Consider the following 26969-nt stretch of genomic DNA (forward strand, 5'->3'; position numbering starts at 1 on the left):
AGTCAGTAAGGTACAGAACAAAGAGATATGAGGAATGTTTTAAATTTTGAGGCCAGAGAGCAAGGAAAACATAAATGGGAGAGAGAAATAATGTCAGCTAAAATTTTCACTGGGTCACCCATGTTTTATTTTAAAGAATAATAAACACCTTTTATAAGTTAGCGCCTGTGTCTAGCCTTGGCACTGAGTGCGACGTTGTTGCAGATCCTTTGAGTGGAGCTCAGGAGCAACAGGGATTTTACTCGTGTTACTTGATGCACCTAGTTGTTGCTTTTGGTTTGTTCATACTGTATTGATCCCAAAAGGAGAACAACAACTTCTTTCAAGGGTCCCCTCTCCTCCAGGAGGTCAGGGTCAAACCTAGAACAGCAGCAGCGGACAGTAAAACATTTACCTGCTTGCTCTAGGACACTTCAGCAGGGAGGGTTGGTTGAAACAGAGACAAAAAAAAAAAAGCCAAGTTAAACGACTGGCTCAGCGCTCAGGGTGCTGCCCTGCTGATTTTCAGCAAAAAGACCTGTGCTCTGAAGGAGAGAAGATATCGAACAGTGTACTGTGGCTCGAGCCCCCACTGCTCTTGATCAATACCAATGGTTAAATGTGTCTCTTTGTGTCTGAAACGTTTGTCTCAAGTGTGACTAAGTCATTGTTTTTTAAGTTTACATTCTACACTATAATCCCATAGTTGACGAAAGCAAATTTAGATGTTGAAAGCCCACTATGATGCTTTTTTTTCCGCAACAGTCCCTTTTCCAGGAATAAAGACATATGTGGACCCTGACACGTACGAGGATCCCACACAGGCTGTCCATGAATTCACTAAAGAAATCGACCCATCCAGGATCCGCATTGAGAGGGTGATTGGAGCAGGTACAAGCACACACCTACACACGCTTCACACTCATCCAGTGGTATGTTTCTGAATCACAGTGTCTACGTGGGCAGAAACCTGCAGTTTTACATCTGCCATGATAACAACAGCTTTCAGTGTTCAAATGAGACGATCGGCGATCAGTCCAATAAACCTCCCTCTATTTAGTGTATACATGACAGAAGTTGCCTTTCACCATCTCCCAGTGCTTCACGGTCATTTTCTGACCGCACACTGATGGGATATTAAGATTTTAATAGATTTAGGGAACAAAAAAGGTGTTAGAATTCTTTTAAACCATTTTTATATATGTAAGAAAACACATGTCATGACGTTTAACTATTCAGAGAAGTTATGATGTTGGAGATTAGATGGGAACTGCAACACTGCCCCCAGGTGGCAGGCTTGCTACCAGCTAATGCCTTGGATTTTGTAGATAAAACCTGTGCCATATTCTTTGGCAGTGTTTAGTATGTGTATGGAACCTATAGCTGATGAAAGTGGGTCATGTTTAGGCAGGGGTACTTCCACACAGGTGGCCAAGTTGAGACCACGGATACTCTTGCGGCGGTACAGTAAAAACAACAGAATATTAGAAGTTTTATTACTGCATTTCTTTCCTTATTTATTTATTTAAAAGAAGCACATTTAATTTAACCCTGGCTGCATAAATGTGCTTTAAAATTAAAATATGCATGAATCATTCACAATCCATTTAAAAAGAATAGATCAATAGTAAAATTTTAAGAAAAAAAAGTGTGAAAGAAACATTAATAGAAGTAAAAAGACTCAACTAATTAAAAATCTGTGTCATATTCAACCACAGCAGCATTTTGTTTTAAATGTTCCTATTCCTGGGCGTCATACTCTCATTCATTTCTGTAGTACAAAAACGCAAAAGAGACATAAATATATCAAATAAAAAATGAAATAAATAAATACATTTTGAAGCTGATTGAAACCTTTCAATCAGCTGCAAAATGTATACCCTCTTATATTTATATTCATAGAAAACATTGAAAGAGAGCTTCAAAGCCCTTGGTGGTGCTGCTGGGTTTAGATTAAAGTCAAGTTCAAGCAAATAATTTAGTGTAATCTCCTTTGAAATCCTGAAACATGATTGTTTGTGTGCGTGTGTGTTGTGTGTGTGATCGTGTTTTGCAGGTGAATTTGGCGAGGTATGCAGCGGCCGCTTGAGAACATCAGGCAAAAAGGAGATTGCGGTGGCAATAAAGACACTGAAGGGAGGTTATGTGGAACGTCAACGGCGGGACTTCCTGCGTGAGGCGTCTATCATGGGCCAGTTTGATCACCCCAACATCATCAGGCTGGAAGGAGTGGTCACAAAAAGTAAGAGGGTGTAACTATACTCGTTTTTGGACATGAACAAAAAAGGGAATTGTTTCTACTAGAGAAACCAACATTTTATTTTCGCCCACTCTTGCTCTGTTTGTCTATATTTGTTACAGCATCTGTAAGTTACAGAGCAGCCACGTACCTTTATGTGACTATTTTAACTGCGTGTAATTCTAATTCTATATAGAGCTTTGCAAACTATTTGTACACTTTTAGCTTTTTCACATTTTGACAAAAATATAACCACAATCACTACCATTTTTGCACAAGTTTTGGCCCATTCCTCTTCCCAAAAGTGCTAAATCACTTAGAATGGATGGAGATAATATCTATCCTGGCTTATCCTTACTGGGACGTGGGGGCATGGTTCCTATCTCCAGTGGCTATTAGGTGAGAGACATCACCAGGGTGTACCCTGGACAGCACAGAGACACATGTGACAAACAACTAGGGGATGAAGGTAGCATGCAAATTTCATGCAGAAAGAGCCCATGCCTTTTTAACACATGAAATGTACTCTTGATCCTGCCTTAGATGGCAAAAGATAGATGCCTAGCAAGTCACCCATTTTGGATTTAGATCTGTTCTTTAACTGGGCTTCCTTAACACATATGCTTTCAACTAAACCAATGTAGCTCTGGCTGTATGTCGATGGTTATTGTCCTGTTGGAAGGTGAACCTCATCCCAGTGTCAACTGATGTAAGGCAACAGGTTTGTCCTGTATTTAATTAAGCTCGCTTTTCTATCAGCTTTGACCAGCTTCCCTTCCCCTGCTTAAGAAATGCATTCACATAGCAGGATGTGGCCACCACCATGTCTCACCATGGTGTCTTCAGTGTGATTTGCAGTGTTAGTTTTCCACCACACATGGACCATTATGTAAGTAAAAAAATAAGTTTTGGTTTTATTTCACCAGAGCACTTAAAAGTGTCATTAATTCCAAATGGCAAATAATTTTTGCGGTCAGAGCCTTCTGTTAAAACAAAATAAAAATTATAAATACAAACAAAACAAATAAACTTAGACAGTAATCAATAATCAAAATCAACATGCCAATGATATGACCAACTTCCTGTGGCTGCTGAAGAAATGCATCCACACAGAAAGGAAGGTGTTTTCAAGGCAGTGGCGGTTCTTGCATGGTGGCGCCCTGGGTAAGCTCCTCCTCCTGCTGCTCCCTAACCAATCATAATATAGAAAATCATTAAAATTCTGGCATAGTATCTGTATTGTCAACAACAAGCAGGTGGCACAAACTTTCCATTGAGTACATGGAAACATACATATATGAAAGAAATAGAAAACATGACAGATACGTTTTGGTTTTTTTTTTATCTGTTGCACCAACCACCCCACAACAAAACAGCCGCCCCTAGGCAATGGCCAATATGCAAGTTTATTTCCAAGGCAGTGTTCTGAGATAAATCTATAAGCATTACACGAAAGGATCAAGGGTTTAAAGTAATAAATAATTCAGAATCATCTTTATTGGCCGAGTTTGTGTGCACAAAACAAGGAATTTGTTTCCAGCACTCACATCGTACTGACGCTAACTATAAATATAGAAACGTAAGACAAATAAAAGTAAGGATAAAGGAGCAGTATTTACATGTATGTGTGTATACAGCCACATTTTTGTATATAGAGAAAAAAGAAAGGCAGGTTGTGACTAAAACAGTAACTATCATATCAGTTCAAACTGACTGCCAACAACCAGACTGTTAGTTCTGCACATAAACTGTAAAATTTAGTTAGATTCCATTCTCGCCTATATGGCATTTTCCAAGCTGGAATAAAACAGAACAATTCATGCATTATATTCAGGGCTTTTCAACAAAAAACATTTTCATTGGGGAAATCAATGGTGGGTTTGTTTTCTTTGATGTATTTGATTTTCTGTACATCTGAGTATCTAACAAGCATGGTATAGTGTAAGTTTATGCCCCCGTGTGTGTTTTGAGAAGAAATCTATTGCATTCTCAAAAGATTTGCGAGAAAACAGTGACAATTTGAAAAGGACGGGGTGGGCGCGAGGGGCTGTTGGAAACGTTGTTTTACGGGGCTTACCAGGCACAACATATGGTTGTATTTACAGGGAGTGTATAAACGGAGACATCACTGTGAATATAAATGTGTCCTGTGAAGGGTTTCAGCCTCTGTCTGCATGCACATAGAGGACAATCTTCAGCTCTGACCCTGCTGATAAAGACTCCACTTATAAAGGCTTTTGAAGGTGAAGATTACCAATATTACATTAGAGCTGCTCTTTGGTGATATTTTAACAATAGATTTCAGTGTGGTTTTGAAGATCTGTTATGTTGAATAGGGCTGAGTAAAAAAAAAACAACCTTCATACAACAATATAATGATCTCATCTGATTCTTATGGTAAAAGGCTTATGTATATATTGTTTTAGTCTGTGTAGCCTGAAGGTTGAGCTTTAAATCTTTAACAACTTTGATTTGCTTCATTAAAGTGTTAAGATTCTACATCCTCCTACTTAATAGGTGTCAGTTTTCATGCCATCATTTGATTTTAAAAACCTGAAAACGTTGTCAACTCCTAGAATTAGTGCTGAATGTCTCCAGTAGGCAGGACCCACGAGAGAAAGTATTCATACCTCTTGAACGATTTTTTTTTTCCTGTCAGTTAACTTTCAAAGTAAAGGCCACTACTGCCACAATAGTAAAAGAAATACATTTAAACATATAAATTCACAATACATTAAAAATGTGTAAAAGGAGATAAATGAGTGATAAAACTGATGGTGTTTGAGGGGGGGTGAGGGATTGCTGCTCAGCAGACTATTTGCTGTGGGAAAGAAATCGTTCTGGTGGCCTCAGGTCCTGGTTCATCATATTCTAGTCAGATCACAGAATACGTTCCTGAAAGCCTTAGGGATCATCAAGATAATATTTTTTGTTTTTGCAAAAGTAGATGGGCTGTTGTGCTGCTTTTGGTTAGCCATGTCTTTGTCTTTTAAACTCTTGGATTTTATTTTTATCCAGACTCGATTTCTTATTATTGAATCATAAACACTGACCTTAACTGAGGCAAGTGAGCCTGCAGTGCTTTAGATGTTGTTCTGGGTTATTTTGTTACCTAATGGGTTTGTCGCTGATGCGCTCTTGGAGTCTTTGTGCGCTGGTCATTTCTGGGAAGCTCCACCGAGTCCCCATGTGATTTTCCATTTGTGGATAATATCTCTAACTGGGGTTCGTTGAAGTTCAAAAACTTTAGAAACTGCTTTGTAACCCTTAGTACACTGATAGCGTCCGGTGACTTTCTCAGCTATTCTTTGCATCAAGTCAAAATGTGTAGCTTTTTCCGATCTTTTAGGCTACTTTATGCAGAATAGATCATGTTTTTTGTTCTATATAGGGCAGGCAGAAATTAGTCCATGGCTTTTAAGGGATTTTGTCGCCTAACATGATCCGGGAACAAGGGCATGTTTGATTCAAAAATAATAATGTATGAAGGAAATATAAATTTTATTTATTATTATTTTTTTGGGGTCAAAAGTCTTTACACGACTAGCACATATTTTGTTTGAAGTATGCAGCATATGGGCCAGTTTTTCCACTGGCCCATATACTGTATACTTTGTTCAAAACATGTACAACTCTGAAAGCACTTTTTTTTTTGTGATTTTTATTGAACTTCTTTGACTATTAATAACTTTTCTTGAAGAGGGAGTTTATACATTCATTTACCTCAGCTACATCATGATAAATCCATCAGTGCCTTAAAGCATAGCCCCACTATTGTCATTAAGGAGGAGGTATTTTATTTTAAAGATTTACAACCTTCATCTGCGAACAGAGGAGAAGGAAGTTATAGACCTGATTCCCAAAACTGTCTGTGGAATTTGCACACTACACTATGCACATCAAGTCATGCAATCAAAAGCATTTTGTGTTTGTCAGTGGGGCATCACACCGGATTTATTTTGGGTAAACTCTCCTTGTCAGTCTTCTGCCTAGTTTGTCTTTTCTTCATTCTCTATCACTTCCTCCATCTGTTGTTGTTCTTTAGAGACTAATTATGGAGACTATTGTGCTGTGACTGACTGCCATACCTGCTCTGAAATAACAGGTGACACATTAGATTGTGGTGAACAGGTGCGTTTGTTTTTGTTCAGGCACTGTGCAGCGTAACTATATATTGTTTCCAGATCTTGCTAATTAGAACAGGAAAAGCTAAGCTTGATCGAATAATTTACTTTTTGTCTCGACTGGATTTGTGTGACAAGAGAGCATCAGCACATTTAGGGAGTTGGTGATTTGGTATTGCACATTAAAAGCAAAATAGAATCTGCCTCTAATGTTTCAAGCAAGTTATGATTTTACAACAGAACAACGTGCTTCCCAACCAACCAGGCTTACACTAGTAGCTTTCTTCTGATAGGTGTGAGACTCATTTAGCTGTCATTTAAGTTTAAATCAGAAATCTAAGCTGTTTGCACCAATGACAACACACTCCAAGGGACTACCTCATCACACAAAATACACAACATTATTTAAATTAGTCCCTTCCAATGAAAATAATGACACACTGTGCAGCCAGGATGAGTTGGAAGAAGCAGTAAAGGATGTCACTGGCAGTTTGCTAGATCCCAAAAAAAAAAAGTTGCTGTTCAAAAGCCCATGCTTCCACCATCTGCTTTTTTAATTATGTTGTGTTTTGAAAACTGGCACATGTTTCATTATAAAACTCTTGAAAAGCGTTGCTTTGTGTTAGTCAGAGATTCCATGTACTGATGTTGACCTGTCATGCATTTATCTCGTCATACTCCCAGTTCTGTCCTGCCTTTTTATCAAATAATGAAGAAGTCGGCGACAAAGTCCAAAGCTTTTTTGAGTGAATTCATGATGAGGTATCAGCAAGTTTAAGTCTTTCAGGTTCTGCTACGCCTAAAGCATACACCAACAATGGCAAATGACTGATAAAGTGTATCCTTTGGGTTTCCTGAGTGCCCACTGTAGAAATGTTATAATCCAGAATGGATTTCATGCAGTTAAAGTTACGTTTTTTTACAGCGATAACTAAAGTAGTAATTGTTTTGCCATCTCCTCTTTACAACCCTGCTCTTTCATTTATGCAGAGAAACTTATAGATATTTAATTGTGCGCAGCTCTCTCAACTTCCCACCACAGCATTTTAATTGGTTTGTCTGGACTTTGAATAAGCCTCTGCAACTCCTTTATTATTTCTGTTTCTGAGAGTTTTCCTCATGGCAATTAGGGTCTGTGCACTTTGTACTAAATAAGCCTCAGAGATCAGTGGATCAGTAAAACAGTTTGAGATATTACAAATCCTCACCTTATAATGTAATATTAAATGTGATATTGTTGGCCAGCAATTTTAAACAGCTTTTAAAAAATGATAAGATCAATGTTGTGATAAATTAAAACATAATCACATTATATGAGGCTGTTAGACAAGCACGATGCACTCATGCAAGGAAATATTTGATAGTTCAGAGGTAGGCTACTTAATAAGGAAAGGTAGCTAACATTAGTTACTACTTTGAAGTTTTTATCAGGAACAGAGTTTATTTTGGGAAATCAATCTCTTTTTATAGCAGATAAGTATCAGCTCTGCTGAGATGTTTGATTATTGTTCTTGTTTAAGCTCTAACAGAAGAATGTAATAAGAATGTATCTCTGGGAAGATGAGAAGAGAAGAGTTGCTGCCTACACACTGCTGTCTTTTTAACTTTTTATGTGATTAAGTGGTTGAGAAGTGTTTTTTTCACATCATCTTTAATCTGGAAACATCTTCTGCCAGGTAAGTTTTCCAGTATAAGTAACATGTGAGATCATTTTTGTAAAATTAAAAACTTAATCTGAATTTACCTTGATAAGCCATTGATCCTGCTTCATGGGGGCATAAACCGAAGTTCCTTCATTTGTATAAAGCATCACTGTTGTGGGTCCATTATTGTGCAAACTGAAGATGTAAAGTAACATCTAGCCATTAACTCTCTTCTTTTGAGAGCACATGAATAATATAAGACAGGGATGTTTGCTGATATTTTACTGTCATCTAATAACTCTTTTACAACATATGTTTGTTGAAATTTACACTACTAGTCAAACGTCTCATTTAATGGTTTTCTTTATGATTTTTTGACTATATACATTGTACACTGATTCTCACTGAAGGCTTTAAAACTGTGAATGAACACATATGGAATTATGTTGCATATGAAAAATTGTAAAATAACTTTAAATATGTTTTAAATTTTAGATTCCTTAAAGTAGTCTCCCTTTGCTGTGTTGACTGAAATATCAACCTTTGGTGGTCTCTCACTGAACCTCTTGGAAGGGAGAGAACGCCAAGAGAGCAAAGCAGTCATAAAAATATTTAGAGTTATTTCACACATTTTGTTTACTGTATAATTCCATGTGTGTTCATTCGCAGTTTTGTTGCCTTTGGTGAGAATCTACAATGTAAATAGACATTAAAGTAAAGAGATGCAAATGAAAAAGATTGCAACATTTATCCACTTTGGGCTGAAATGTGGTGCAGTTGGTACCACTGTTGCCGTGCAGCAAGAAGGTCCTGGGTTATACTCCTGGCTGGGGGTCTTTCTCCTTGGAGTTGGCATGCTCTCTCCAGGTACTCCGGCTTCCTCCCACAGTCCAAAAACATGACTGTTAGGTTAATTGGTCTTTCTGATTTGCCTTTAGATATGACTGGGTGTGTGTTTGGTTGTTTGTCCTGTGTGTCTCTGTTTTGCCCTGTGATGGACTGGTGACCTGTCCAGGGTGTACCCTGCCTCTGGCCTGTAGACCGCTGGAGATAGACACTAGCTCCCACCTGTTCCTGTACAGAAGAAGCGAGTATAAAAACGGATGGATGGATGGATTTTCCGACTTTGTACATGTGTCTTCTCCAGAGATATGTCAGATTAATCTTTGATAATAGTGATGACAATTTACAATCTTCTCTGTTTGAAAAACTTGACACCGAATCGTTTCCACTTTGACTTACAGGTTTTTTTTATTGCTCTTATGAAATACATTCGTGTTAAACGCATTTTACTTTAGTTACGGAAGTATATTACTAAAACAGATTTTAAACATAAATAGTTCAGAAATCCCTTTTGTCAAATATTTGACTTTAAATGGAAGTGTGAAACCGTGGCCTGACCACTTCAGAGGAAAACTGTTATGTCCTCTTTCGTACAGATCAGTTGCCTTCTAGTAATAAACGAGTCAATCATCAACACCACTGGGATCTTCTGTTCACAACAGCCTGTTTTGCTCTTGTTCCTAACTGTTTTGTATCACACATGGACTAAAAAAAATAATCAGATCCCATGCTGCAGGCTGAACATTTTAAAAGGAAAACCAGGTTTAAACTGCACGTTTTTGCTTGATGTACCACTTTACCACCAGTGGTTTGTGTTTTTCTGACACAGATTGGCAGCTGTGCTAAACAAATACAGACACTTTATTTTCCCCTCTAAGGGCACATTGTTGGCATTATTTGGCAGAGGGATATTTGTCCATGCGTGTTAGAGCCAGGTGACTGCTTAGCTTTATTTGCAATGAACATTGCCACACTTTTTTATTTTGTGATACAGTTTGTCTGTTCTTCACCACTCCATCCTCTGCAGCTGCCTTAGTCTTAATTAAACTAACTGATTCTGATTCTGATTAATTGGATGAAAAGCATGTGTAAATGTGTATATATGTGTTTTTGCAGGCAGGCCTGTGATGATCGTCGTGGAGTACATGGAAAATGGATCACTGGACTCATTTCTTAGAGTAAGTGTTCTTCATATTACGCTGCTATGATTATGTCCTCATGAGTATGGCCTTAGCCACTGTGACAACATCATGGTAATACCTTTCATGCGGATCCTTTTATGACTGATGAATATTTTTTTTATATATTTGCAGGAGCATGTACTTATGTAATTTTATAGCTAACGTAATTCTGAACAAACCACTTTCTTACAATATGTTCTGTTGGTAAAAAAAACTATGTGGAAAAAGAATTCACGCCCACCATAGACCAACACAATGTAGCGCATAGTTGTGTAAAGTGAAAGAAAAATGCTATTCATCCCCCCTTACTCTGATACCTTTAAATAAAATTCAGTAGCCTTTCTGTGAAGGCCTCAGAGGTTAGAGGCCAGCAGACCAAGGAACACAAAAGACAGGTCAAGAATAAAGTTGTGGACCAGGTTTAAAGCAAAGTTAGGTTCTGTTAGAATATTATAAGCCTTTAACATCTCTTAGATTGCTGTTAAATCCATCTTCCAAGAATAGAAAGAGTATCACCCAACTGCAAATGTACCACAAAACAGCGATCCTCCTAAAACTGACAAGCTCAGGTGTAGGAATCTTTTGACACAGCTGTTAGTTGTTGAGGCGACATGAAATAAATTGATGAACTAAAGCCAGTCCTGTGCGCTTTCCACAAGCCATGGTAATGGCAACATCATGCTTTAAGAATGCAATTGTTTAGCGTAGACAGGGAATGTGGTCAGAATTGATGGGAAGATGGATGGAGCAACATAAGGTACAATCCTGGACGAAAACCTGGTAGAGTGCAAAATACTTTGTTTGCATTCCAACAGGACAACAACCCTTAACATACAGCCAGAGCTAAAACTGAATGGTTAACATCTAAGAGGCCTAAATATAATCAAGAATCTGTGAAAAGACATGAAGATTGATGTTCATAGATCCAGTGTGCCCGTCCATGAGCTTTTTGGCAAAGAAGAAATCATTAAATTGTCTCTGGATGTGAAATGCTGGAGGAAACTTAAACAAAACAAATGCATACCTCGATTTTAGATTTTTATTTGTAAAAAGATTGAAATCCATTTTTGATTTTTCTTCCACTTTAGAGTTATGCACTACTTTGTGTTGGTCTATCACATACAATCCCATTAAAATACATTAAAGGTTGTAGTTCTAACATTAAATGTTAAAGTTTCAGGGGCATCTATGTCCCTTTTAATTTGCAATGCATCCTGTTTTCTATGGCAGCAACATGACGGTCACTTCACAGTCATCCAGCTGGTCGGCATGCTGCGTGGCATCGCCTCAGGCATGAAGTATCTTTCAGACATGGGCTACGTTCACAGAGACCTGGCAGCCCGAAACATCCTAGTCAACAGCAATCTGGTGTGTAAAGTTTCAGACTTCGGCCTGTCCCGAGTGCTGGAGGATGACCCGGAGGCTGCTTACACCACAACGGTACCCTTGATACACCAAAACAGAAAGCAGGCAGAGAAGTTTGCATATCAGAGCAACTAACATCCTGAATTGAGTAGTAATTCTTGTCTTCTGGTTATTCTGGTGGAGCAGGGATAACCTCTCTTTTAATGCAACTCACACAGGTTGATAAGAAATTAGCAGCACACGTAAAAGTAAGATCTTATAACCTCAAAGTAATACCCTTTATAGTCAAATTACAGTTGTAAAATACACTGTTTTGGGTTGCTTTGTCTCTATAAGCAAACAGCAACAGTAATCATCTCTGAAAATGGCAAGAAAATAGTTGATGGTATTTGAGTTTGGAGCATTACTTGATCAGAGCACCTTAAGCCAGAATTAATCCCCTAAAATTAAAATGACAGTTTAAATGCAATATGCATTTATTTTGTTTGTCCTTGTTTCAGAAGATAATTATTTAGCACAAGTTATCTTTCAAAGTTGATGTGTTTTATAACAACTTGAAAATGAATATTTTATGTACCGTATTTTCCGCACTATAAGGCGCACTTAAAAACCTTTAATTTTCTCAAAAAATGACAGTGCGCCTTGTAATCCGGAGCGCCTTATATATGGATCAATTGGTTAATTGGTTGATCCATACTGGTTGTACACGGCGCTCTGTCAAAATGTTTCAGTACGACTGGTAAACTACAAAGCCGCACCGCTTGCAGCATTACGTCTACCGTAGTCAGGGGCGTCGCCGAAGTAATAGCGGTAAACACCTGTATTGTGCTTACTCATAGTTCAACACCACTTGTGTGTGTATAACGACCCCAAAATGGCACCTTTCAAGAGACACGCTTACAATGCTGAGTTCAAACTCAAGGCTGTCAGCTACACAGTCGAACATGGTAATAGAGCAGCAGCGAGAGAATTCAACATTAATGAATCAATGGTAAGGAAGTGGAGGAAGCAAGAAGATGACCTGTGCCAAGTAAACAAGACTAAAAAGAGTTTCCGAGGGAATAAAGCGAGATGGCCACAGTTAGAGGACAAACTCGAACAGTGGGTTGTTGAACAGAGAGCAGCAAGTAGAAGCGTCTCTACAGTCACTGTTCGTATGAAGGCAAAAGCGCTAGCACAGGACATGAACATTAATGAATTTCAAGGCGGTCCTTCTTGGTGTTTTCGTTTTATGAAAAGACGTAATCTCTCCATCCGCACACGAACTACCGTCTCGCAGCAACTGCCAAAAGATTACCAAGAAAAGCTGGCCACGTTCCGCGCATACTGCAAAAACAAGATCACTGAAAAGAAGATCCGGCCAGAGCACATCACCAACATGGACGAGGTTCCACTCACCTTTGATATTCCCGTGAACCGCACTGTGGAGAAAACGGGGACCAGTACGGTGTCTATACGCACCACAGGGAATGAGAAGTCATCCTTCACTGTAGTTCTCGCCTGCCAGGCTAATGGCCAGAAACTTCCACCCATGGTTATTTTTAAGAGGAAGACCTTGCCAAAACAAAACTTTCCAGCCGGCGTCGTCATCAAAGCTAACTCAAAGGGATGGATGGATGAGAACATGATGAGTGAATGGCTGAGAGAAATTTACGTCAAGAGACCGGGTGGCTTTTTTCACACAGCTCCGTCCTTATTGATTAACGACTCCATGCGCGCCCATATCACCGATGGTGTCAAAAAACAAGTGAAGAAAACTAATTCAGAGCTTGCAGTCATTCCGGGTGGATTAACTAAAGAACTCCAGCCGCTAGATATTAGTGTCAACAGGCCGTTCAAAGCTAGACTGCGAGCTGCGTGGGAGCAGTGGATGACAGAAGGCGAACACACACTCTCCAAGACAGGGACACAGCGCCGGGCGACTTACGCCACTATCTGCCAGTGGATCGTGGATGCCTGGGCTGATATATCAGTCTCAACTGTGGTCCGAGCTTTCAAGAAGGCAGGAATAATCACTGAACCGCCAGGCAACAGCAGCGACACTGACTCTGATAATGACGAGAGGGAGCCGGGCATGTTGGATGCCGCAATCGCCCAACTGTTCAATTCGGACACTGAAGAAGAAGAATTCGAGGGATTCGTGGACGAGGAATAAACTGAAAAAGTGAGCTTTACGTATTATATATATACCGTAACTGATCAATGTTGAGTTATGCACTAACGTTTGATTTAGCTGTGTTTCTTTTACGTGTTTACAAATGAACAAGGCTGGGAGATATTGTGAATATGCACATTAACGTTTGAACAACGTTGAGTTATTGTGAATGCACTAACTACGTTTTATGCGTATGCTGGTTTGTAGTGTATTAATAAAGTTTGACTGACTTATCTGACTGTTTTGTTGACATTCTCTTTAGCACAGCTCCGTCTAGTGGATGCAAACGTTTGACTGCAGTAGCTTCTATTCTATGCGCCTTATAATCCGGTGCGCCCTATATATGAAAAAAGTTCTAAAATAGGCCATTCATTGAAGGTGCGCCTTATAATCCGGTGCGCCTTATAGTGCGGAAAATACGGTATTTTAAATCAAATAAGCTTCTTACCATTTCACAAATAGTAAAATGTCTGTCTCTGACCTTTTTTATGTTACATTTATATAGAAATGTTGATGTAATAAAATTAAATGCAACCTGATACTATGCAATAAGATGCAGGATGATTATTCCATTGAAGGACAAATGCTTGAACATTGTTTTTTTTAGACACAAGCAAACTGATTTGTCCTTGACTATATTTTATTAAACTTTTTTATGAAACTTTACTGACATGTAATCTTTAAAAGTTAAACTCCAGAACCCCTCTGCTGAAAACAGAATATTTCATAAATCTCCCTGAGCTTACAGTAGACTTCCATTTCCTGGTTTGTATTGAGGGTTTTGTGTGAAGGAAATGGTGTGTTTATGACTCAGAGTTGAACTTTCTGTTCCACAAGTCGGCGGTTGAACTCCAGCGATGGGAAATGAAAAGCGAGGGTAAAGGGAGAGTATAAAATCTCAGCCTGAAGCAGAATATTCAAAATATGAAGCTTTTCGGACAGCACCGTTAAAACTTATTGGTTCAGTATTCTTAAATGGCCTGATTTGTGCCTGAGTGTGCTTTAAAAACTCGCAGGATATGGTCCATTTCAAAGGTATCAGTTTTCAATTTTCAGCCTTTGTGCTTAGGCACTTTCCGTTTGGAATAATACCATAAATCCTACAGTTAGGTGTGCACACTGATGTGGAAACGACCTTTAGAAGTAAGGCTGTAAAGATCTATATCTAGTGATTCAGAAGTCACATGTCATAAGTACAATTTTGCTGTAAATGCTTAAAAGGATTGTGCATTTTACTGCAGGGAATAGCATTAAAACAACTCACAGCTAAGATGAGGATTCTTGAAATCTTAGCAGCTTGAGGGCTATTTGTTTAATGAGACCTATACCTTAAACTGGTTTTTCAAATCCTTCTCAAACTGAAGCTGAAACAATAAGTTTTAATGAAATCATCCTGTGTCTTCACACAGTCAAGAGCAGAGGCAGACGGATGATTTTGTTGTTTCACTGTCAATCATCATGTGTTTCTATTTGTTTAAGAGCGTTTTAAAAGACAATTTGTGGAGATGGAGCACAAAAAAAACATCAGATTTTGTTGCTGTAATAGATTTGTTTTGCAAAGATTGTAAAACAGAAGATTTGATCTCTGAGGTGCCTTTGTAGTTTGTTTTTAAAATGAATATTTGGCAGCACAGAGAATGTGAAAAACATATCTACACTGGTATGGTGTTAAGAAACATAGTGTAAATCATTTAATAATTTATTTTAAATAAAAATCTCACAGTTGCTACAAAAGACTCCAATATACAAAATTACACTGTGAACGCAATTAATGAAAAGATTGAAGTGGTAAAAACGGGAGCGCTAAAATCAAGGCAGTGAATGAAAACAGGCAACGTTAAATGTGATAACCTTAATATTTATAACATTAATATTTACCATGTTATCATTTTAATGAGCTCCAAATTCACAGATTCTAATTTTCATAGAGACATTCAGATATATATATTCAGAGATATTCAATTTTACCATGTTAAGTATTTCACACCTTCAATTCATGTCAAGTTCATTTTTGTTACTTTGACCCCTCATAAACTCTAAAAGCTTTGATCCCATCAAAATGAGCTATGATCTTCTGATCAACCTTATGTAGTCTAAAACAACATATCTACAGGTCCTTCTCAAAATATTAGCATATTGTGATAAAGTTCATTATTTTCCATAATGTCATGATGAAAATTTAACATTCATATATTTTAGATTCATTGCACACTAACTGAAATATTTCAGGTCTTTTATTGTCTTAATACGGATGATTTTGGCATAACAGCTCATGAAAACCCAAAATTCCTATCTCACAAAATTAGCATATTTCATCCGACCAATAAAAGAAAAGTGTTTTTAATACAAAAAACGTCAACCTTCAAATAATCATGTACAGTTATGCACTCAATACTTGGTCGGGAATCCTTTGGCAGAAATGACTGCTTCAATGCGGCGTGGCATGGAGGCAATCAGCCTGTGGCACTGCTGAGGTCTTATGGAGGCCCAGGATGCTTCGATAGCGGCCTTTAGCTCATCCAGAGTGTTGGGTCTTGAGTCTCTCAACGTTCTCTTCACAATATCCCACAGATTCTCTATGGGGTTCAGGTCAGGAGAGTTGGCAGGCCAATTGAGCACAGTGATACCATGGTCAGTAAACCATTTACCAGTGGTTTTGGCACTGTGAGCAGGTGCCAGGTCGTGCTGACAAATGAAATCTTCATCTCCATAAAGCTTTTCAGCAGATGGAAGCATGAAGTGCTCCAAAATCTCCTGATAGCTAGCTGCATTGACCCTGCCCTTGATAAAACACAGTGGACCAACACCAGCAGCTGACACAGCACCCCAGACCATCACTGACTGTGGGTACTTGACACTGGACTTCTGGTATTTTGGCATTTCCTTCTCCCCAGTCTTCCTCCAGACTCTGGCACCTTGATTTCCGAATGACATGCAGAATTTGCTTTCATCCGAAAAAAGTACTTTGGACCACTGAGCAACCGTCCAGTGCTGCTTCTCTGTAGTCCAGGTCAGGTGCTTCTGCCGCTGTTTCTGGTTCAAAAGTGGCTTGACCTGGGGAATGCGGCACCTGTAGCCCATTTCCTGCACACGCCTGTGCACGGTGGCTCTGGATGTTTCTACTCCAGACTCAGTCCACTGCTTCCACAGGTCCCCCAAGGTCTGGAATCGGCCCTTCTCCACAATCTTCCTCAGGGTCCAGTCACCTCTTCTCGTTGTGCAGCATTTTCTGCCACACATTTTCCTTCCCACAGACTTCCCACTGAGGTGCCTTGATACAGCACTCTGGGAACAGCCTATTCGTTCAGAAATTTATTTCTGTGTCTTACCCTCTTTCTTGAGGGTGTCAATAGTGGCCTTCTGGACAGCAGTCAGGTCGGCAGTCTTACCCATGATTGGGGTTTTGAGTGATGAACCAGGCTGGGAGTTTTAAAGGCCTCAGGAATCTTTTGCAGATGTTTAGAGTTAACTCGTTGATTCAGATGATTAGGTTCATACCTCGTTTAGAGACCCTTTTAATGATATGCTAATTTTGTGAGATAGGAATTTTGGGTTTTCACGAGCTGTATGCCAAAATCATCCGTATTAAGACAATAAAAGACCTGAAATGTTTCAGTTAGTGTGCAATGAATCTAAAATATATGAATGTTAAATTTTCATCATGACATTATGGAAAATAATTAACTTTATCACAATATGCTAATATTTTGAGAAGGACCTGTATGTTGATATATGGAACCTACTTGACATGAACACCACACACAAAAAACTGGGCAGACCTTATGAGCAGCTTTTCATCCCTAAGACAGGAAGCTGCAGCACCCACTACATTCTCCTTTTAACTTTGAGCATCGTTAAAAAGAATACATTCTACCCATAAATCTCCGGTTTGTTAGTTGGAACTAAATTATTTGCAAAAACTATATTCCATAGGCCAAATTTGTGAAAAACAGCCCACACAAAATTCATCCATGTGTCTTTCAGGGGAACCGGGCTGACATAATTACAGGAAGTATGCCAACAGCAGGTATCCGATTTGAGTCATGTCAGGGACTCCCAATACTGATCATTTTTAAATGTTGTGATTTCAGACTCCAGGCTGAAACCTGTGATTAGCTCAGGAAACCCCTACTTACAAGTGATTGTTATTAAATGATTGGCGACTCAACCTATTCTTCTTTATCTTATGGTTTATTATCTTTAGGGTGGTAAAATCCCGATCCGATGGACAGCTCCAGAGGCCATTGCATACAGAAAGTTTTCCTCGACCAGCGATGCCTGGAGCTACGGCATAGTCATGTGGGAGGTGATGTCCTACGGAGAGCGGCCATACTGGGAGATGTCCAATCAGGATGTGAGTAATAAGCACCATACATTTTACTAAAGAAGCTAAGGGGTCAAAATTGTATCACAACCAAATCCAATGTTCTTTGTTCTGCTGAAAAGCTTTAAAATCCTAAGTAATGATTTTTTGTAGTATGTGTTTTATTTTCAAGATCAGATATTAAGTAACTGGAGTTTAAACTTTAAGAAATTCCTTACTTTGGGTCAAAGCAGGGTCTGAGGAATCCATAAAAAACATTTTCGCTGTTCTGCATTGTTCAAGATAGTGAATTTTCCTGAGATTTGTTTTCTGAGTATCTCTGTGAGCACATACTACTCAAATGAGAAATACGTTTTCATTTTTTAGGAATAAAAGTTGTTGCCCTTCACGCTACTCTGCAGCAGCTGGCTCACATCAAAAGCCTACCTCTAAGAAGAGGGAGTTTAGAAACAGAAATACATCTAAAAGGATAAAAAAGATGAATGAAAGTTCAGTAGAGGTCAGAGCTTCCGAGGACTTCAGAGCGTCCAGTTTAAAGCTGCGGATCAGTGTGGCTGAGAAACCCACTGATCCCCAGGCTGCGGTCAGGGATTGAAGGGCGCACGGTGGAAGCAGATCCATCCCTCTCTCCGCTGAGTGTGAAAGCTCCAACATAATCCCTTTGACCCTTTACACACAGACTCATGCACATCTATTCGAAAACACCGTGCATACACACACACGAGGTCCCAGGGTTTGGGAGGGATTTGTGCTGTTTGGGAATTTCTTAGAAGTGCTTTCCAAGGCAAAAAGGCCAGCCAAGGCACAAACCAGCCTAATGCTATCTCCTCCTGGTCAGCCACTTATCACTGCACTGCTGAAAGATACATGCAGATAGTTGACTGCCTCATAGAGAATCTGAGAGATGACATATGGAGGTTGCGGCATGTTATCTTCTAAGATAATACAAGGATTTACACTGAGAAGTACACGTGGAAATTGATTGATTGAGCAGTCTGAACACAGCAACAGTATAAGGGAAAAGGTATGGTCACCAATATCTGTCTGGCAAAAGATGTAAAACATTAAATAAGGTGAAATTGAAAGTAAGCTGGACATGGACCTTAATTCATCATTGAGACAAATCGCTCCATTCCATAAAGCTTTATCTAAGTGTACTCTTAGGAGAGTATGTCATTATCTGAATGGAACTATCTTCTAGTAATCACGAACACTCAGATCTGAGCCTTCACACGCTTTTAAGTGTCTCCTTTAAATACCATGAAAATGCCTTTTCTGGACTTTACATCTGGCCAAAATTACCTAATTTTCCTTGTAGACTGTATCCTTGAATCTTCAAGATCTGAGCGTTTTTAAGACCTTGCTGAGCTGTTATGATCAAAAGTTTGGATGCTTATACATATCAGAGTATTCTGGATATGTGTGTTGTTGTAATTTAGAATTAACAAAGCTTTTTAAATAATACTCAACAAATCTACAAATGTGACCTTCATATTAGCTCAAGAGCAGTGCTAAGAGAGCTTCATGGATTGGGATTCCCTGGCCAGGCAGTGTGGTGGAATCCATTGAATTACATGTGTTACCACTAGAGGGCAGACCATGCTTGTGTATTGCCCCGTACAACACGTAGAACAAGTGTATGCTGGACTGGAAGGAAAATAAAGAGGCTTGATGTATACCTGAAGCTGCAGCCTTTATTTATATTAGAACTTAACTCAACAAGCAGTTGCAGCCAAGCCTTACAACACATCACTAAGTAAAATATAAGGAGTCAGCTGCAGCGGTGTAAAGCACTAGACTCTAGAGCATTAGAGATGTCTTCTCAGGAGGATGACACTTGCCTGTGTCAATTTTAAAGTTGCTTTCAGAGAGGATTATGGTGTGGGACTGTTTATTATGAGTTGGGCTCAGTCATTTAGGTCAAGAGGAACTCTCAGTGTTGCAGCATACATAGACATGTTGAATACGTTCATGCTCCTTCCTATTTCAACATGACTAAACACCAGTGCACAAAGCAAGGTCCATAAAAATATGGATGACTGGGTTTAGTGTGGAAGAACCTGACTTGCCTGCACAGAGTCCGGACCTTAATCTGACTGAACATAATTCAAATGAAATAAAGAGAACCCACCTGCTCATCCAACTTCAGTGTCTAACCTCACAAATGTAATTCTAGAAGAATTGTCAAAAAATTTTATGATCATGCTTCTAAACCTTGTGGAAAGCCTTTCTCATAAAGGTCAAAACTGGTTTTATTGCAAAAGCCAGGGTGACATCAGATTAAACCCAGAGCATTAAGAATAGGGTGTTACTGAAATTCATGTGTGTGTGTGTGAAAGCAGATGATCAAATACGTTTGGAAATTTAATAAAGTTTTTTTTTTTTAAAGAAGCTTTTATACATACCTTTCTATCTAAGTTTAAAAAATGTAATAGAAAAAAAGTGATTTTGTGATTATTTGTGTGATATGAAATGGCCTTACATTGCCCAAATTCAATCTGATTGGGTGACCAGTCCCAATGATGCATTGTATCCCTAGAGTTCTGAAACTAAAGTTTAGCGATACGAAAGGAATCAGAACCACAAGAATCTTTGCCCTTCTAGTTGCAATCAGGACTGATTCCATCATCCGCTGCTACATTTGTATAACACTGTGTAAATTCCTGCAAGGTTGTTTTTTTTTTTTCTTCTTATACAAGTGGGGAGACAAACTTCAACTTGTCAGGATCCTTATTATCCTCTCAGTAATTTGGTTCTAAATACAAAGAGAGGAACCGTTTTTATCTTTTTGTGCTTCTTTTAACGAAATAATCAGGAAACAGTGTGATTACTAATAAATATGTATGTAATTAATTTGACTGATTATAAATAAATCATAATTTTAATAAATACGCAAAATCTCTTAATTCCTTTTTTCATATATTTGATAAGACAGCATCCTGATTGGGAACGAATTCATCCCTCAGACTGATTGCTCAATAGATATAATATTGATTACATTTTATGAGGCTGGTTCATTCCTAATACTTTAAAATATATAAAGTTTCAGAAAAGTATAAAATATTTAAAAAAGTAGTTTAACATGCTTTATCAATGCTACACTCTTAATGATGCAAAGTAGTTAAACCTAGCAAAAAGAATAAAATAGCAGAAGAATGGGTTCTTCAGTGCTCCAGAGGACACGAGCTGAGTACAAAAGGCAAACAAAAACCTCCCTCTGAGAGGACTCTAACTTTTCAACCTAACATTGATTTCTTCAGGTAAGTCAATTTTTACAAAGTGGCCTTTTCTCACGTTACCCTTTTATCACCCCCATTTATTTCTCCAGGTGATTCTGTCCATTGAGGAGGGCTATCGGCTGCCAGCACCAATGGGCTGCCCTGTGGCTCTGCACCAGCTGATGCTACACTGCTGGCAGAAGGAGAGGAATCATCGACCCAAATTTGTGGATATCGTTTCCTTCTTGGATAAACTAATTCGTAACCCCAGCAGCCTGCTGCCGCTGGTAGAAGACCTCCAGAGGTATAGTGACGCAGAGGTTCTGGTGTAACATTAAAAGAAAATCAGCTTAGTTTAAATGGATGTGTTCGGGAAAGGCTTTTCTATCACAGAAAGTACTTTCCCCTCGGGGCAAAATCTGAGGGGGATTTGTGGTTTTAGGTAGAAAGCTTTGTGTCATTCCTGCTAGTTTTCACGTTCACCTATCTGTGGGTTGACTTCATGCATGATCTAGTAATAACTGATCTTTCTTTTTCTTTAAATCAGTCTACCAGAATCCCCGGCGGAGGACATGGATTACCCAATGTTCATCTCTGTTGGCGACTGGCTGGATTCTATAAAGATGAGTCAGTACAAAAGCAATTTTATGGCAGCAGGCTTCAACACAATGGATTCTGTGGCAAGGATGAGTATTGAGTGAGTCAAAGAGCTTTAAAAAATCATTACGAAATGACAGGAAGCAAAGCATATAATCAAAAGAGCCGATGGGGATACACTGACTATATTTGCTCTGTGTACATGAATAATGTGTCTTAAAAGCTTAGCTTTACTGTGCAATCTATTGGGGAGTGGAGTTTATGTTGTCTTGCAAAATTATTGATATCCTTTGAGATCCTTCAAATTTTGCCACCTTCGAATCACAAACTTCAATGTTTTTCATGTGGATTTTATGTGATAGATCTGCACAAAGTCACTCATTACTGTGGAAGGAAAATGATACCTGGTTTTCACAAAGTTTTACAGTTAAAACTCTGACGTTGTGGTGAGCATTTGTATTTATGTCCTTTGACTCTGATAACCCTACAAAAATCCAGAGTAACCAAATGACTAACAAGGAGTATGGCACAAGTGTAAACCTACCAAGGCCAAAACTAACAAGCTGGGAAATAAGAACATTAAGAGAAGCAGATGGCCCATGGTAACTCTGGAGGAGCTGTGGAGTTCCACACTTCAAATGGGAGAATATGTGAACAGGACAACTATAAGTTGTGTACTTCATAAATCAGGGAAAGACAGCCATAAGGAGTTTAATTCACAGTTTGCCACAAGCTATGTAATTGACACAGCAACAATGTAGAAGACTTTGCCGTGCTATACAGCGACTGCACAAATGTTGTGGAGCTGCTTCTTTCAAGAAGGGCAGGCAAGCTGGTCAGAGTGAAGAAAAAGTATGAAGATAACAATAGGGGAGTCCTAAGAGTAAACCTGTTACTGTCTGGATAAATTTGAGACTGGGGCAGAGGTTCATCTTTTAAAAGTTCAACGTCACTTAACATACAGCCAGCACTACAATGGAGTGATTTAAATCGAAGCATTTCTATGTGTTGGAAGGGCCCAGTCAAGGGCGTGGAGGGGCTGCAGCCTGTGGGGTGGAGGGGTTGTGTCCACTTCTAGGGCGTGAGGTCACCGGCGTTTGGATCGGCTGGGCGGCGATGGTGGAGCTGAGATAGTGTTTCTCCCTGGGTAGTCGTTGCAGTGGCAGTGATGTAGTGTTTTTTGTAGCTGAGGGGGGCGTGGTGGGGGTGCCTGCCGCTGGCCGGGGACCTCTTGGTGGATGAGTGTGTCCCGTCATGGTGTGGGGTCGGGGGTCCTGTTGTGGGTGCGGTGCTCGGTGGGGTCTGCCCTGTTGCGCCAGTGGGCGGGGGTGGCGTTGTGCGGAGTCCTTGCCTTGCCGTTGCGGCGCGCTGTGTGGTGGAAGAGCGGGGTGCGGCGGGGGTTCTTAGAGCAGGGCTGTGTGTGGAGCTTGCGCTGTGTGGGTGTGGCTTCATCGGCTTCTCAGCCATGGAGTTCACCTGTGGGGGAGGGGATTCGTGGCGTTTGGGTTCGGGGGGATGTGTTCGATATCGGTGTCCTTGTTGGGGGCACCGATATCTCCCTGTGGAGAGGTTCTTGTTGGGGTTCACTGGGGGTGGGAGACTCATGGGGTTGGGATCGGAGCTCATTGGGGAGTCGCGACTGCTCCGTCCTGGGGCGGCTCTGGTTTGTGGGCTGGTTTGAACCATGTGGACCCCTCTTTTGTGACAGGTTGGGTCTTGGACTGCTCCCTCTCCTGGATCAGCTTAGGCCCCCCCATCTTTTATTTATAAAATAAAAAAAAAAAAAAAAAAAAAAAGGAAGGGCCCAGTCAAAGTCCGGACTTAAATCTTATTGAGAATTTTCTGGAAGGACTTGAAAATTGATGTTGACAGATGCTTTACCTATGTACTCTGAGTTTGAACTGTTTTGTATGGAAGAATGAGCAAAAAAAGCTGGTAAAGACAAATACGAATGACTTGAAGCTGTAAATGCAACTTAAAATGTATTTCTACAAAGTATTGACTTTAGGAGACTGAATATAAATGCATGCCACAGTTATCTAATTTGTAGATGCATAACGGGTTAAAAAAACATGCATTACTTTCCTTCCACTTCAGAATAATGCATTACTTTGTGTTGGTCATCATGTAAAATTTATCAAACATATACTGACGTTTGCAGTTTCAATCGGACAAAATCTGAAAAAGGTCATGCACTATGAATACGTTTGCAAGGCTCAGCGAGTATCTTTGGATTGTCACGTCTTTTTACAAAGCGACCCAGCTCAGAGGGTTTCCATAGATGAATGAACGTGCTCAAAAGAATACAAATGTCATTATAGTTAAAGTGTTTCTCTCTATGTTTCTTGCATTTGTGTTTCCCCTCTTGGCCTAGAGATGTGAGGCGTACTGGTGTGGAGCTGATCGGCCACCAGAGGCGGATCGTCAGCAGCATACAGACCCTTCAATTTCAACTACTGCACGAACAGGAGAAGGGATTCCATGTATGAGGACGCCCTTTTTTGTTGCAGCCTGGGATGGACAGGTCGTCGAGACAGGAGGAAGTGAAGTCTAACCCAACTGAAGGATGGTCTGCAGCCTGTGCCTGACTGTCAGGACTTCATCTCATGCAGGAGGTCTTTTCCTGGACTATTCCTGGTCTCCTACTCTTCCCTTTGGACTTTTTTTCTACTAAACATCCCTGACATCGTATGCCTGGTTCTACCAGACTACTACAGCCTGATGGACTCCACAGACTGGCCCAGGCCCTCACTTAGGGGAATGTAATGCCTTGTTGCAACAGCCGTATGTTTGTGTGTGGAGCAACAATACTAGAAATGTAGATTTGCAAATGTTATCTACTGATTCTTTGGACTTTGTTTTCTCTTGCTCATGTAGCTGCTATCGGGTGTGCAATCTATCTGTTTTTGTCCTTTGAAAAGAGAAATAACCTCAGTACTTTTTAGTTTAGAGTTTTATCATTTAATATAAAAGTTTATTTGGATTGTTTTAGTTACCTGATGTCCAGAGAATCTGGTACACTATTACTTGAAGGAAGAAGTAAGAAGAACGTTATAGAGATTTATTGAATGTTTAAAAGTGTATAGACAGTTAATTACTATTATTATAACCTAATATATGTGCAATTGTGTATGTGAAAGCCCTAGTAAATCTAAAACTTATTTAAATGTTTAATTTATTTAAAAGATTTTTTTAAACAAAATCAGCAATACTTATTATGCAGTCACCTCAGCATCTCCGTGGGGGATGAAGAATTGTGAAAAGACAGACTTCCACCGATTCTTAATGTCAGATTCTCAACTTGCAGAAAAATCACCATACAGGTCTGGCAGTTTTTAGCAACCCGTGTAGACCCAGTCACGTGATTAACCTTTCGCGGTTTTGTTTTGCTTTTGATCGTGAATGTTAAACATTGCCTGAAAAACTCCACAAATTTCACTGTCGTACTATACGAATGTTCACAGAATTTAGATATTTCTAGTTGTTTTACTTTATTTGAAGACTTAACGAGGAATTACATGGTTCTTCCTGTTGCATCATATCATTTTGCCTGGTCACACACACTCAAACACAACCAAAAACCTACAAAATTCTGACACTTGTTTTGATTTCTACTGCAAATTTGGTTTGCCAAGTCAGAGGAAACATGTAGACAATTTCTGGTGGATTTTAAGAACTGCTCGTGCATACGTTGTGGTCATGTGAAGGTTGTAGCAATTGTGGCAGTAAGCATAGTCTGACATGAGTACTTTTAAATATGAAGTGGGACTAGATATAAGATGTTAGCAAAGAACAGTAGTGTTGCTGTTTTTTGACCAAGAAGGAAGAGAGGCGCGCAACATAACAGCACCTTCATAACTCATTGTGTAATTTTAACATTGGCAGTAACAGAAACACACAAACATACAGAGAATGCCTTACAGTCTGTTAGCCATGCAAGCCAGAAACACTTCATAAGTTCAGTGCAGTCATAAGGCCTAGTTATTTGTTTAAATTGTATAATAATAATTATCTGCAGTTTTTTATAACTCACAGATTAAACCCAACTGGACCTGGAGATGTGTGCCTTTTGGGTCACACCGAGGTCGGTCACACATCCTGGCCCTCAGGAGTGGGAAATGTTCACACACACATCCAAGCACACACACGCACACACACACACATGCTCTCACAAACGCCCACCCCTCTACATGAATTCTGAGATTATCAGATGCTGTTTGTTTAGCATGTTCTACTGCTGAGCAATGTTAGAACGTTCTTTTGTACAAAGTACAAGTATACTTATAATTCTTGTATTTTATTTTTCTATAATTTCCAAAGAGATGTTGTAGATCTTGCACACTGTAAGAGGCAGTTACAGCGAATATTTATTTGCAAATAAAGATAACCAGTTCTGTTGGCTGACTGCTCAAGAGATTATGTTGTATTACTCAGTGAAAATGTGACAAATGTTTCTCAAAGTCCATTTTAGAAGACGTTAAGTCATTTTTTTTAAGCAAACAAACTTTCCAGTGAATATACAGTGCCTTGCATTTTCTCACGTTACAGCCACAGAAAGCAGTGTTTTATTAAGATTTTGTGTGAAAGACCAACATAAAGTAACACATTACTGCGAAGTGGATGAAAGAAAAAGAATTTTCATGATAAAACGTTGATCTCAACCATTGCTTTGTGTCTCTGGCTGTATGTTTGGGTCGTTGTCCTGGTGGAGGTTTAAGCCTCCACCCGTCTCAAGTCTTTTGCAGCCTATAACAGGTTTTCTTCTAAGATTTTCCTGTATTTAGCTCTATGTATCTTCCCATTATCTATTACCAGCTTCCGTGGTTAATTACACACAGGTGGACTCTATCAATTAGGGGATTTCTAAATGAAATTGGTTGACTTTTATTTAGGGTTCTTAAAGTAAGGGGGTGGTAAAATATATGCATTTCAGATTTGTTTCTGTAAAAAAAAAAACAATTGAAGATCATGATTGTTTTTCTTCCACTTCACAGTTATGCTTCACTTTGTGTTCTCTCACATAAAATCCCAACAAACTAAATTGAAGTTTGTGGTTATAACTTGACAAAAATGTGAAAAGGTTTAATACTTCTACAAGTCACTGTAGCTTAGTTTGATAAGCCAAGATCCTTAAGGCCCAGTCGTTAAGTTTATATAAAATAAATTGTCAAATATGTCATATGCATTTGTTATAACCAAGAGATGGAGCTGTTGGACCACGGACATGTTTCAAACATTCTATGTGAAAGGTTCATATATGTTGCTGGAACAAACATTTTACATATCAGACCTCTGTTCATT

General features: G+C 39.3%; 1 protein-coding gene across 2 annotated transcripts in view; it reads left to right on the top strand.

The window, feature by feature from the left end:
- The window catches only part of LOC124871493 (ephrin type-A receptor 6-like), a 286960-nt gene extending 260878 nt beyond the window's left edge, over window positions 1-26082 (top strand). For both annotated transcript variants that reach the window (XM_047370840.1, XM_047370839.1), the window contains 8 exons: window positions 745-870; window positions 2036-2221; window positions 9945-10006; window positions 11240-11449; window positions 17734-17883; window positions 21182-21375; window positions 21619-21768; window positions 24043-26082. In XM_047370840.1, the coding sequence (XP_047226796.1) occupies window positions 745-870; window positions 2036-2221; window positions 9945-10006; window positions 11240-11449; window positions 17734-17883; window positions 21182-21375; window positions 21619-21768; window positions 24043-24157 (1193 nt within the window). In that variant the 3' untranslated portion in view covers window positions 24158-26082. The remainder of the gene's footprint in view (window positions 1-744; window positions 871-2035; window positions 2222-9944; window positions 10007-11239; window positions 11450-17733; window positions 17884-21181; window positions 21376-21618; window positions 21769-24042) is intronic.
- Window positions 26083-26969: the final 887 nt, after the last annotated feature.

The sequence above is a fragment of the Girardinichthys multiradiatus genome, chromosome 7, assembly GCF_021462225.1.
Source record: "Girardinichthys multiradiatus isolate DD_20200921_A chromosome 7, DD_fGirMul_XY1, whole genome shotgun sequence".
Classification (NCBI taxonomy): domain Eukaryota; kingdom Metazoa; phylum Chordata; class Actinopteri; order Cyprinodontiformes; family Goodeidae; genus Girardinichthys; species Girardinichthys multiradiatus.